This window comes from Rhamphochromis longiceps, linkage group LG7 (genome assembly GCF_057381845.1).
Source record: "Rhamphochromis longiceps isolate RC_006_pf linkage group LG7, R_longiceps_female_GT1.1, whole genome shotgun sequence".
Lineage (NCBI taxonomy): Eukaryota > Metazoa > Chordata > Actinopteri > Cichliformes > Cichlidae > Rhamphochromis > Rhamphochromis longiceps.
Window position 1 is genome coordinate 26452219 of NC_140563.1, and position 13558 is coordinate 26465776.

Below are 13558 nucleotides of genomic sequence, written 5' to 3' on the forward strand. Positions count from 1 at the left end.
GAGCTGCATTCATGGGCTGTATGAATGCATCACAGATAACTGCTAACATCCACCAAAACTGAAGCACAGCCTTTTCATATGGTTTGTTAGCACTTGAACTGCACTTGAAACTATATTATTTAATAGATAATTACATTAAAATAATCCAAATACCAGCAGCACACACACTGTCCAGAGGGACTCAGGGACTGCAGTGAAGGCCTAGTTGGAGGCCACTTGGATAATAAAGCTAAACTTTTAGACTTGTTTCTATAAAAGGTCACAAGAGCAGGCTGAGGAGAATGCAAACAGAGGTTTGAGTCGTGTTCAGTCAGTCTGCGTGTCACTCTGCCAGAAGGAAAAGTCTCTGTTTATAACAGTAAACACAAGCAGAGCTAGCAGGTTTTTCTGTGTTACAGCACCAGCAGTGGTCCTCAAACGTCACACACAGCTCACTAAGGACTCTTCAGAATCACCCAACTCACTTCATGACAGTCGTGCAGAGCGTGCACAATGAATTCCACCTGCGTGCTCCAAGCTTGTTACACATGATGAATGTGCGTGAATTATCTTGGATGCATGAATCAGGTTTTCCTACCGAAATACTTCAACTTTGCCATTAACAGTGAGATTTCTCTAACGTCAGATGGTTCGTTGGATGATTTTGTAGCTTTAATAATGAAAGTTTGAATGAATGGAGACAAAAGCACCGTTGTTCTCCTTGTTTACACTGAACGTCACTGTTGAGCGGAGCGCCGTGTCCTGCTGCGTGACTTCCAGTCAGCACCAAATTGCTGTTATAATCTTCACTACGGTCTAAGTCAGCATTGGTTTAGTGTTTGTACTTTTCTGCCCACTGAAGCTTTAAACATTTCATGAAGCCTTTTAGGTCCACTAAATATGAGGCAAGTCTGTTTCTGCTGCTGTTTGACAGCCCCCCTGATGCTCTAAGCACTGCTACATGACCCACATACATTTCCTTTTCACTATTTCTGCTTGTTGTTTTCAGACATTTCATCACACACACGTCTCTTAAAGATACAGAGTTAGTGGTAAATGGGCCGGCTCTTATATGGTGCATTTCTATCAGAGCACTCAAAGCGTTTTATACAAAATGCCTCATTCACCCAAGCACATGTTTCTATAAGAGTGCTTTCTAACATTCACAGATGTTCATGGAACAACTTTAGGTTGTTAGTATGTTGCACAACTTTGGCACGCAGGCTGATATTTGGGATGCAGATTGGAGCAGCCAGGAATCAAACCACCAACCTTCCAATTAGCAGATGACGTGCTCTAACTTCTGAGCTACAGCCACCCTTACTCTATTCTTCTCTGTCCACCAGGAGCTGTTCTGTTTTCAGTTGAATCCAACCATCACATTTTCTCTCGTTTCTTCTTCTCCAGCTGTGTGTGAGCACCAGCAGCCCTCCAGCCTGCTGCAGCTCGCAGCCAGTCATGGTCTGAAGACGGCACCAACATTCCTCCTGCAGCAGCCCGCAGGGAAGGAGGCATTGCGAAGGACGAACACTCAGGGTTCAGCTCCAGCATGTCTTGCAAAGAGCAGAGGGAAGCAGCCACTTCTGGAGCTCTTCACACAGTGAGTACTGCTCATTAACGGGTACTAACTGAGGTTAAAGCTCCGAGTTTATCAAGAAGCTTTTGAACTGAAACACAGTGACAACATTCTGCACTCTTCTGTACACACTCCGGCACACAACAGGGGTCCAGTTGGCTGCCCCTCCCTGAGGGTTCTTCCTGTTAAAAGTGAGTTTTTCCTTCCCACTGCTGCCGAATGCTTGCTCAAATGTGGTTTTTGATTGTTGGGGTTTCTCTGTGGGTCTTTACAATACAGAGTGTGTTGAGGTAACTGCTGCTGTGAATAAAACTGAATAGAAATAGAACTGTCTTCAGTAAATCTGGTTTGCATTCAGTGCCAGAGAAATATGGAGATTATTCTTATTTTTATTAGTATTTTTAAAGGCATGAAAACTTTGGTGGCCACCATTGGGAGCTGAAAGGCACCAGTGTGTGTGTTTTGTCCTGTGTTGTGATCGGTCAGTGTGTTCATCGCTGCTGCCCTCAGTCTTCAGTGTGGCCACTAATCCTATTGTCCTGTTGAGCTCCACTAACAAGCTCCTAATATATTTAAAAGGGATCCAGTGAATATGTGCAGCACCACAGATGCTAGCTAGAGATGATGTTAGTGTTTTTAGCTCATGCTTTGGATGAAGTGTTGGGTCCCTTTTCAAAGCCTCAGCAGCTTTACTGAATGGGTGGTGCAAAGACTGTAGCAGCTGAGGACACAGTTGGGTGCTGTGTGTTTGCTGCTGTGTGCCCAGGCCTCTCACAGCTCTGTCACCGATGAGGACGAGACGGTGCAGCTGGATGTCTGCAGGTGAACTGAAGCGTTGCATTAAATGACTGTTCGGAGGAAACAAACCCCACCTAAAACTGTGCCGTTGCCCCACCTTACTGTTTTTCATTTTCGAAACATCTGTTTTCCAGGCCACAGTTACCACAGTGTATGCACGAGTGCCATTGTGGCTGTGAGGCAGTAAGCCGTGGTGACAATGATGTGTTCATAGCTGTGTTCAAACACACACAGTACCCAGAACTTTTATCCCCCAGCACATTCATCAGAGAGCAGGGCGTCATTTTTGCACAGAACAGCAGAACTAAATACACATATACTAGCCCAGTAGGTGGCAGTATTGCAGATGACTGTACAACAACAATAGCAGCATATAAAACAGACAGACACCTGCAGCAGCCATCAGAGAGCAGGTGATTGTGATTTCCTGTTGATGGGGTCAGAAAGTCAGTGCTAGGAAAGAGACGAGCAGTAGATGCAAGACCCCGCTCTCCCAAACACAAAACATACATACATGACATCAACATGTTTGGGCCCCTGTTAGAGAGTTAGAGATCAGATCCTGTCCCAGCAGCAACGTTCCAAGTTCCTGGAAAATGTTTGTGTGTTTGAATCAGAGGGAGGGAGCTGGCAGAGTTCACAGAAACATGAGGCATTCATTTTGTCCCTGAGAAGAGCACAACACATCGAAGTGTGTGTGTCTGTGTGTGTGTGTGTATCAGTAGCTTTGAGCTCTGTGATGTGATCTGGCTGCATGGTTAGGGCTCCTCCTCTTTAGGGAGGGCATGGATGAGTTGTGTGTCTCAGAGACAGGAGGTGAAGTGTGTCTTTATTTGAGCTCTTGCACAGTTTCCTGATTCAGCTCCTCCCTCGTTGTGACTTTACTTTCTGTTCTAATCATTCCTGTGAACAGGTAGGAGCCCTGGGGTTGTATTTCTCTGTGTTTCCTGTTATCCTGGTATCTGGATCTGTGCACGTGCGCTACAGAGGAAACCAAGAAAACTCATTTTTTGTTGTTGTTGTCATTGCAGCTATGCAACGCTCCCAGATGTTCAAGCGGAAGCTGAGGAGACACTGCAGGTTTACCCCAAAGGTCAAGTGTTTCAGTACCATGCCAGTGTAGGTACCTACACCCTAACCTTCCTCCTCCAGAGGGAGGGGGACACAGGGACAGACAGCAGGGGGCGCTGCTGTTTACCAGAGGAAGTGATGGAGCTGAGGAGGCTGATGGAGGGTCACAAATCCACCGTGGTGAGTAGATAACATCAACAGTCACAGTGTGCAGAAAGACTTTTGCAGCTCTTTCCTGTTCCTGGCTGCTGATGGAATTTGGCTTGTTTCTTTGCTACATTGTAGCTGCATGAGGCTTTCATTCATTATTGTATTTAGATTCTAATTGTCATAGCTGTGTGTGTGTGTGTGTGTGTGTGTGTGTGTGTGTGTGTGTGTGTGTGTGTGTGTGTGTGTGTGTGTGTGTGTGTGTGTGAGAGAACTTTTTATAGGGTAACTTGGTGAGTAGCGATGCTATTAAGCAGTGTCTGTAATATGACAATGGGATAATGAGGTCAAAGGGAAACTCCCAGGGCTCAACGTGCTCACAGGTGACCAGCAGAGGAGCGTTAAACTGTTTATACTGCACAGGTGTGGCATATGTGGCATGCGTCATGATTTCCATGAAGTGATAACATCCACCCAGTGGAAAACCTTACAGGAAAGCTTGAAGTAACAGAGCACTTTGTCCCAGCCAGCAGGTGTCACAGTCAGACCAGAAGAGTGAGACGCTGGACTGTGACCTGCTGTTTCCTGCAGGTCTGTGAGCCAGAGGAGTGAAGGCCAAATGAAATTAAAATTCCCATAAGTGTCTCCTTTCTTCTTCAGGTTTTAAACCTACTTTATGCAGCTCACCTGACAGTTCATGGCTGGCCTGAACATGTGAGTGGATAGCCAAGATAGCTTGTTTGCAGTGTAGGGATCAGTTCCACATACAGTGGGTTGCTGTGGTAGGCATGCGAAGCCTTCGTTTCCTTAATGAGTGAGTGAGCTGTATGACTATCAGCAGTTGTAGGCACTGATGGCTGTGACAGATCATCTCTTTTGTACGTCACTCTTTTGTTAGTTTTGAGATTAGCTTCGATCACCCGTTCGGGTAACAGCCATCCATCTGCTAATGTTGTCTTTCACGCATACTGAACAAACGATGTGCTAAACTGCTTCGTGGGTCATTTCTGCATGTTTCCATATACGATTCATTTGTATTTCTTTTCCTTTTTACAGAGTTCAGGCTTCCACTCGCTGGAGGAGAGAACACAAGGGGACGACTCGGCTGCTGTCAGTCAAACATCCTGTACCAGTGGAGGTCTTTGTCAAAGAGAGGAAAAAGGGTGGGAACACCAGGGCACAGCAGCTGCCCGCACTGGGAGGAACAAGAAAAACAAAAAGAGAACCGCCAAAGTCACAAGACCTGCAGCAGAGTCTTCAGGAAACCAGAGCCGAGAAAGTGCACGGAGGCCTCGCACAGCAACAGGAAGTGGAACTCTCTCACCAAGACAACGAGCAGTGGCGACCGTGACTAATGTCGGAGGAACACAAGAAACTCCATCACCCATAAGGCCAGTATTGGGACCAGGTGTTGAAAGGAAGTGTGTTGGCAGGAAGGTGGTTGCCTTGCCTACGGCCAGTGTTGTAGATAAACAGGAAGACCAGAAACAGGAAGTGGAGCTGCTGATGCGTAAGCTGGTGTCAAAGACAGGAAGAGACACACAAAGTGTCAGCGCAGAAATCACAGTGGAATCAGCTGCAGATGGGACAGGTACGTCCTGTAACTGAATACACAACTTTATTGTGCTGTGCGTCGTCTGAGGTGTGTGCAAAAACGAAACGCTCTTTAACAACAAGTGCAGGCTGTGTAGAGACGAGAAGAAAAGGAACGATGAGCTTGTGAGTTTCTGGCTGTTCAGTTACTTAAAGACTCAAAGAGTAACAAACGAGACATCTGTGCATCTGTGCAAACTGCTGTTTGATGAAAACGTGCATACAAACACATTATCTGAGCTTTTTCATGTTTATGAGGTTTTTTCTGAGGTGTGTGTGTTTGGTCCTGTTTCCTCTGCAAACAGCTTGCTCAGATAGAGACACGATGAGCAGTAAGATCCGAACTCCACAGAGCTGAAGGAGCCCGGTGGTTGTTTGTTAGCTCACATTAAAGATGAGTTCTTTAAGGCGGCGTTGTTGTGTAGGGATTGTGTCATCATCACTAAAGACAAAACCTGCTGCAGTCTCAGATACATGAAGGAAGGAAAATGAGGCTCAGCAGGTCAGTCAGAAATCCATCCCAGCTCATCATCAGTCTGCTCGCCTCTGTCTGAAGTTGCGGTTTATCACAGCGTTGCAGGTAGTCTGTGTCAGGCCTGTTCTCACTGCTGTAGATGCAGTGTGTCTGTTTTAGGCGGGGTTCAACAAACTATTAACCGCTCCATCTGACATCACAGACCTGAGCTGGCAGGTCAGGGACTGTTTCATGTGTTCGGCATGCAGCTGTGGTGTGTAATGTCTGGCCTGGGTGTGTGATCCAGATCAGAGTAATCCATTTGATGAGTAAGAGTTAAGAGTTAAGCTGTGATAGACCTGTTTGTTCTGCAGTCCCTAATCTGCTCGTCTCCTTTCAGTGGCCATGGGTCAGGAGCAGTCCCAGGACAGTCAGACAGAGCAAGAGGAGCCAAGCCCAGTCGGCACTATGGAGAAAAGTCCTTCATCTGACCCGGGAGCCAGCCCCGAGTCCACACATGCTGAAAGGAAAGGCAGGAGAGTGCTATGGCGGGATGGAGGCTGGACCGGAAGCATAATGGGACCAGAAGCAGCCGGAAAAACCATCTGGTATGAGGAAGAAAACTTCGGACAAGTTTCCAGTGAAGATTCCGGGAGAACAGAAGTGAACTCGCAGTCAGTCTGGTACGACAGTGGCACCACGGGTGAGAGAATCCCCGGACAACTGGAGCAAGGAGTGACACAGAAGAGAAACTGCGATGCGAGCTCACCTCAAGCTTTAGGTCTTAGTTCTCCACAGCTGTTAGAGCAGGCTCTGTCTGCAGCTCCTAGTCAGTCACATGCTGCTGGAAACCTGCCAGCGCTGTCACATGGGCCACACGCACAAAGACGGGAAGTGCAGCGAGAGGAGGAAGTTAGGTCAGACTGGGAGAAGGCAGGAGTGGAAGGAGACAGAGAAGAGGCCAGTAACAGAGAGACAAGTTTCAGCAGAAGGATTTGTGAAACAGCAGGCGCTGAAGAGGGAGGAGAAAAACTAGCAACGAGCAAAAAACGCAGGAGAAAGAAGAGGGGGAAGAGAGGAGGTGGAGAAGCCAAACTTAGCTCCTGCTCTAGTACAGAATCTCAGGGTCACACAGAGATTCAGTCAGAAAGCCAAGAAGCAACAGACCCCGGCATCCAGTCACAGACGCAGACTGGGAGGACAGACGATTGCTGCCTCCCTGATTCTGAGCCGGCCCGGAAGCAGGAAGCCGATGGCGATGCCATGCACCTACCCGGCCACACGGAGATCCAGGCCCGCAGCGCTCATGGAGCTGGCGGTGATGTTACAAGCTCAGACTCTGGTTTCATGGCTGAAGAGCTCAGTCACACTGAGCATCTGACAGCACACTCCACTCCAGTTACAGCTTCACACACAGAAAGAAGAAAGGACTCATTGGAGGATGAGACCGTGAGCTCAGAATTCGGTGAAGCAGACGTCAGTACGGTGGACATAAAGATAAATACAAGTGTGCAGCTGGAGGCAACACAAGGACGTGACCCTGGAGAGCTGGAATCACAGATGCCTGCCATTCCTGTCCAGCCAGCACCGGATAATGCTGATCTTGAGGCTCTGCCACCAAACGATGATCTGACCGTTACTTGTACAGCCACAGAGTCTGGGATCCAGATCGAGTTAGCAAACTCCAAGTATCCAAAGGAATTTGTTAAACAGTCGGAGGATACAGAGCTCAGGGAGGAAAAGCCAGGACACTGTGTGGATCCCACAGGAACACCAGCAGGACTTGTTGAATCTGTGCGTCCCACAGAAGCTGCTTTTGTACCAGCTGACGATAGAGCGGATGTTGCTCCCCTTCACATTCAGGAAGGAAGCACTGAGATCACTGCAAGGGAATATTTAAAGCATTGTTTGGCCCCTGAGATGCTGAGAGGTCAGCAGCACACGGAGAAAATGAGACATGACATGTGGGTGGGCGTAGAGGGAGGAGTTGAGGAAAGAAGCCAGAGTGGCGACGAGGACAGTGCCACAGAGGCGTGCTCCATGGAGCGAGGGCGAGCGGTGAAGCAGAACTATGATGAAGATGTGGTTGCTGCTGCAGTAGCTGTTGTAGCAGTAGCAATAGCATCAGCAGTGGTTAGCATAGAAGTTAGCCAACATTTATTAGACAATATGTCAGAGAGTCAAGTGTGTGCTGGCAAAGAAGCAGGAACCAGTCCATCATTAGCTAAGGGGAGCGGTGCAGTCGGCCTCAGCACGACTCAGTGCTCACAGCTGGCTCCACAGCTGATCGCCAGAGCTGACACAGAAAACCAGCCTGCAGCACACTCTCACTCTCACCTCACTAACCACATCACATCTATAGGACAAGTGTGTGCTCACACAGCAGAGGAAGCACCTTCTGCAGAGATATCTTGTATAACTAACAGAGACGATCAGGCTAACAGTGACCTACCTTCATGTGCTGAAGCTCTTCAGTTACCAAAACAGCCCAAAGAGGAAATTCAAAAAGAAAGTCTGCACAGCAAAGTCTTTACATACTCACCACCTAAAGAAGAAGATAACAAACCTTTGCCAGAGGTGATGACAGCTAAGGCAGACGGAGAGAGCCAGTCCCACTGTCAGAATCCACTGACCTGTCCTGAAGAGGGAGATGGACAGCAGCACTTTCAAACAAGAGAGATCCCCGATCAAGACGGCGGTCACTCTGTGGAGTGCAGAGATGCTGAGTGGCAGGATAGATCAGAAGATAGTGAGTGCTGTGCAGACCTGTCAGCCTCACACTCTCACACTCCAGGAAAGGAGAGCCAGCCACAGCTGGTTATAATGCCACATCAGAGTGGTTCAGCACTTCCTGTTATCCCCAGTAACCCAGCTTCCCTAGCTAGTCCCACTCCACAGGAAACTACTGCTCCTGTGGAATCAGCTGAACTTCTGTCATCAGCAAATGGCAATAGTCTTACTGCAAGCCATCCTGAAGCTGACGGTGGCACAAACCAAAGAGAAGCTCACGACTGTGTCTGTGTGAACCTTGAGGATGGTGTATTTGAAGGTCTGGATACGGTGGAGAAAGGAGAAGTGGAGAAGCTCACAGTGGAGGATGCATCCCACACAGGTAACTCCATCTACACCCCCCCCCCACACACACACACACACACACATCTTTGTTCATGTCTCTTATTGTCACTTTGATCTCTTTTATTTCCTGTCCTCGTCACCTTCCTGTCACCATCATTCATCCTCCTCTCCCCCACAAACCTCTTCCTTTCCTTCAACAGAATCATCATAGCAAAAATATCTCATTCCACATTCATTAGACTGACATAAATGTTCTTTAAAATTCTTTTTAACCTTTGAAGAGTGTGTCTATGGTCTAGTTACTCTTTGAAAAGATAAGTTAGTGTTGGAAAGAGCTGTCACATGAGCAGTCATAGTGTTGAATACTTGATTGAGACGGTGAAAGTCTTCCATAGTTCTCTCCTGGTCTGATGAAGGAGTGACTGGAACGCATCAGTTACGACATTCCTCCATTCTTAATGAGACTGAGTGGAAGCAGGCCAAAAAAGGTGTGTGTGTGTGTGTGTGTTGTGATGGTGGCGGTGTTGGTAAGCATTAGCTTTTCTTGGTTTCGGAGGCACTGTTTATATTTTGCATTGTATCCAGGAAACGTGATGATGTAATCAACATCATAACATCATAACAGTTAAATGTAAAACTAGAGGTAGGTGGAAATATGGTTGTGGTATGAGTTCTGTTCCTGTGTGTGTGTGTGTGTGTGTGTGTGTGTGTGTGTGTGTGTGTGTGTGTGTGTGTGTGTGTGTGTGTCCAATCCAGATTCTGATCCACTGAGCAAAGGCCTCGAAGGACAGCGGGACATTAAACGAGTATTATACTATTCGACGCTAAGTTAATACAAGCACTCACACTTTAAAAACATACCCGTGCTGAGGCCCAGCTAGCATTAGCACCAGAGCTAGCTGAAAGAGGCCCAGGCTCATAATTCTGCCCTGCTAAGACAGAAAAAAACCTAGCCTTTACGTGTGCCTACCACTGCAGTTTTGTTCCTTACATACAAAACACACACCTTGATCACTTTTCAGTGAAGTGTTTGCACTTCCTGGAACAATGACATCACTTACTTGTTTTCAGAGGCTTTGGAGTTAATGTGTGTGCAATGACTGGCCTGTTTGATCCTACCACCTCATGTTGTTGTTCTCATCACTGATTCACCACCCTCTAAATATAGCTGTGCTCTGTGTATTGTGGATGATATTGTAGCTGGCTGATGCGTTTTTCAAAGCCAGTGAGTGTCCACGCTAACCTGATGGTGTTTTCTGTCGTGTGCAGGAGCAGCAGAGCAGGAGCAGAGAGGCTGGGACAGCGCGCACACTCTGCAGGTGAGCTGCTGTTCAGTGGAGTGACTGTTTCATAGTGTCACAGGCAAGTCTGTCCTATTGTCTCACCTGCATACACTGAACCTGTCAACGTTTTGCGAAGCAGCTGGCTAGATGTGGTGTGATCATTGCAGGCTCTTGCAGGAGTGAAGTACTGAGACTTTCTGGAGAGTAAGCTAAGGCTCCACCCCCTTAAAACCCTGTTATTTGACAGAGCGGACAAGGGAGCACGGAGACCGAGCAGCTAAGACAAATACACCAGCTCAGTGCCACACTCAGGTCCCACAAGCCCACCTCCTCTCTCCTTCCTGCAGTGCATATGAACATTAGTTTTGCTCTCTGTGGTTTTGGGGTTAGATCAGAGCGGGCCAGGCCGCGGTCTCCTTTGACACCATATAAATCCTTCTCTAATGACTCCTGATGACGCACTGTTTGGTATCATAGAGCTGCAGGTTACAGTGGGAGGCATGGGAACCTTGAGACCTTGCCCTGGGGTGTAATGTCAGAGTCAGGGAGGGACGGAAGAGGGAGGTACAGTACACAGAGCGGTATAGGAGACCCTGCTTTATTCGCTTTCATGTAAAACTTTGCTACCTTGTTGAGAAGATGAGCAGGTCGAGTTTGGAGTCTTAGAGAAACTGCTGGATTTCCATGTGTTTGATTCAGATGTTTGGCACTTTTATTTATTTTCCATAAAAGTGATCATAGGACTTTGAAATGACTTATTGAATCATGTTTGTGCAACTTTCTAAAGGATCCTGGGTTCCACTGTGTCCACATTTGAGTTAGTTTTTGTTTGGGATCAGGTAGCAGGTTTGCTAACCTCTGTTAACAGATCTGTTAATGCAGTTAGGCCAGAGCTGATACAGTCTCACATCTTACACGTACGGCTCGGTGACAAATTAAAGGAAAATCCTGACCCTCTCAACCCTGTAGTGAAGTGACCATCTTTATCACCTTTATTCCACGAGGAAGCTTTTCTGTGCTGATGGGAGTGCTCTCTGCATCCAGCGGACATGAACTTCATCACTGTCTCGGGTTGATCTTGAAGCAATTCCTGCAACAAGTCTTTCTGTCTTCCTCGTATCGTCCCCAGCTGTCGCAGCTTATGGCCGCCCCCTCCCTGAGTCTGGTTTTCCTGGAGGTTTCTTCTGATAAAAGGGAGTTTTTCCTTCCCACTATCACCAAAGCACTTGCTCATAGTGGGTTGTCTGATTGTTGGGGTTTCTCTGTATTATTGTAGGGTCTATACCTAACAGTATAAAGCACCTGGAGGTGGCTGCTGTTGTGATTTGGCGTTATATAAATAAAACTGAATTCAATTGAAAATTGAACCCTGTGTTCTCTTTGTGTGCTCTCTGATGCAGTCTGTAGGAACTCACTCATTTTCGGGTATTCTTTGTTGCCCCCGTGTGGTTTCAGTAGGTATAAAAAGTTCCAGATGTGACCGTCTCTCACTCTGTCAGAGCTGGGTGGTGTTCGGCTGTTACCGTGGTTACTGCTGTGTTTGTGTGCTGCTGATTGGTCACAGGTGGTGCTGATTTCTTGCACTTACTGACTATAAGTTAGCTCTGTGTTGTTGAGAGAGTTCTTTAATTTATTAAAAATGACTTTCATCATGTTATCAGCAACACATGCACACACACATGCATATGCACACACATGCACACACACGTGTTATTTTTCAACCAACTTATTCATTATACTGCACTTTTTTTTTTCCCAAGGTGTACCCAAAGCATTGTGGGAACTGTAGTGTGAAAAAGCAAATACTGAAAATATGAGGCATGCCAGAAATAAATTTGATTTCTTTATTTTTGTAACTTCAGCACGGGAACTGTGTGCTGGTGCAGTGTTGACCGAGCACTCTAATGTCAAGCCTGTTTGTGTGCTCTGTGTGTACATATGTGGGTGTGTGTCACGGGTCTGCATGTGGGTTAACTGTGATTGAAAATGTCCAGTACGTGTGAACGGTTGTGTGTCTCTTTGTGTTAGCCTTGCAACATATTGGGGGCCTGTCCCTGGTGTACTCCTCCTCTCATCCGTTCACAGTGGCATTGACTGCAGGTGTCTGTTTTCCATGTTTACGTCACCCTGATGTGGCAGTGATTGTGCATGTGGGTGCAGCAGCACATATGACATTATCACTCAGCACAGTCACTCAGCACAGGGCATAGTCACTATTTATCCACTTCTGCTGCTCTTATTTGGCTCCTTTGATGGAGGGAGTGGACAGAGAGAGAGGGAAGAAGGCAGTGAGGGAAAAAGGAAGCGGGTGGATAGGAGGGATGGAGAGGGGGCTGGTGTTATAAACAGATGTGTGCAGGAAGTCTCCTCGTCAGAGCTCGCAGGCTGTAGAGGATTACTCTGAGTAGGAGCACACTGATCTGCGTTAGCTGTTCTTTCACTGTTTGTTTAAGTGGATTTGGTTTGGATTCCCTCTTCTCATGTCGCTAATTGGATATACTAACTGTTTTCTTCTTTTGTGAAGTTTTCTCGTTTCACCTCAAGTAAATCAGCTGCCTGTAACTGCACAAAGTTCCAGTTGGACCTTTTTCCTTCGTACTCCTCCCTCGGCTGTTTCCATCATTGCTGCTGTGACAGATTTGCAGTCGGGACAGACAGTGGAGAGCGGGGCGATAGCTGAGCTTTTGCCTGCAGTATGTTTCGCTGTCAGCATGTGTGTGAGACCTGGATTGTTAGAAGCTGAGGGTGAAACTGGCAGCATGTATGAGAGGCACAGGCGAAGGTACAGCTTCTGTGCCAAAGGAGAGCCCACTGTGGATGTGCTGTTGATTAAGGTAGGGAAAAAAGCTGGTGATTTGATGGCTGAGAGTCCTGCAGTCACTCATGGCCTTCATATATGTACTTTAGATACAGTGCTGTGCAGAAGTCTTGAGCCACGCCTCATTTCTTTATATTTTGTTAGGAAATCTGTGCGGTGATTTATAAACATGAACAAACGTCCATGTAAATATATGCATGTTCCGGGGTCCGGGGGAGGCCAGTCCATAACTGATGGTGTTCCACTTTGTGTTTTTCTTTCCAGGAATGCTTTTACTATATTTGCAGTGTGTTTGGGTTCATTGTTGTATTTACATAAAATGAAGCTGCTGCCAGTCAGATTCTTTACAAATGTTTTTACACGGTGGATCAAAATCTGTTGGTACTTTTCTGCATTCATAATTCCATCGATTTTGACAAGATGTCGAACACCACTGGCTGAAAAGCAGCCCAAACCATGACAGAGCCTCCACCATGTTTTAATGCAGACACTCAGTGTTGGACCCTCTGTCCTGCCCTCCTCTGTAGATACACTCAGGGAAATAATTCTGTAATCTCCTGCTGAATTTGTAAGTTTGCTCACTCCCCTTTTTTTTTTTACTTCCCTTTTATGGCAGATTCATTTTAATGGAGAGAACAGAATATGAACAAACAATCCAGAAAAAACATTACATAAAAGTTATAATCTGATTTGCATGTCACTGAATGAAATATTGAAGTATTTGATCCCCTACAGCAAGCAAGAATTGTGGCTCCCACAGATGT

The 13558-nt window shown here is 46.8% G+C and overlaps 1 protein-coding gene across 6 annotated transcripts in view; it reads left to right on the top strand.

Annotated features, from left to right (window-relative positions):
* LOC146665417 (uncharacterized) overlaps positions 1-13558 on the top strand; it is a 62421-nt gene that overhangs the window by 19261 nt on the left and 29602 nt on the right. For all 6 annotated transcript variants that reach the window (XM_085413098.1, XM_085413096.1, XM_085413097.1 and 3 more), the window contains 5 exons: positions 1387-1579; positions 3385-3604; positions 4628-5162; positions 6019-8730; positions 9963-10012. In XM_085413098.1, the coding sequence (XP_085269224.1) occupies positions 1387-1579; positions 3385-3604; positions 4628-5162; positions 6019-8730; positions 9963-10012 (3710 nt within the window). The remainder of the gene's footprint in view (positions 1-1386; positions 1580-3384; positions 3605-4627; positions 5163-6018; positions 8731-9962; positions 10013-13558) is intronic.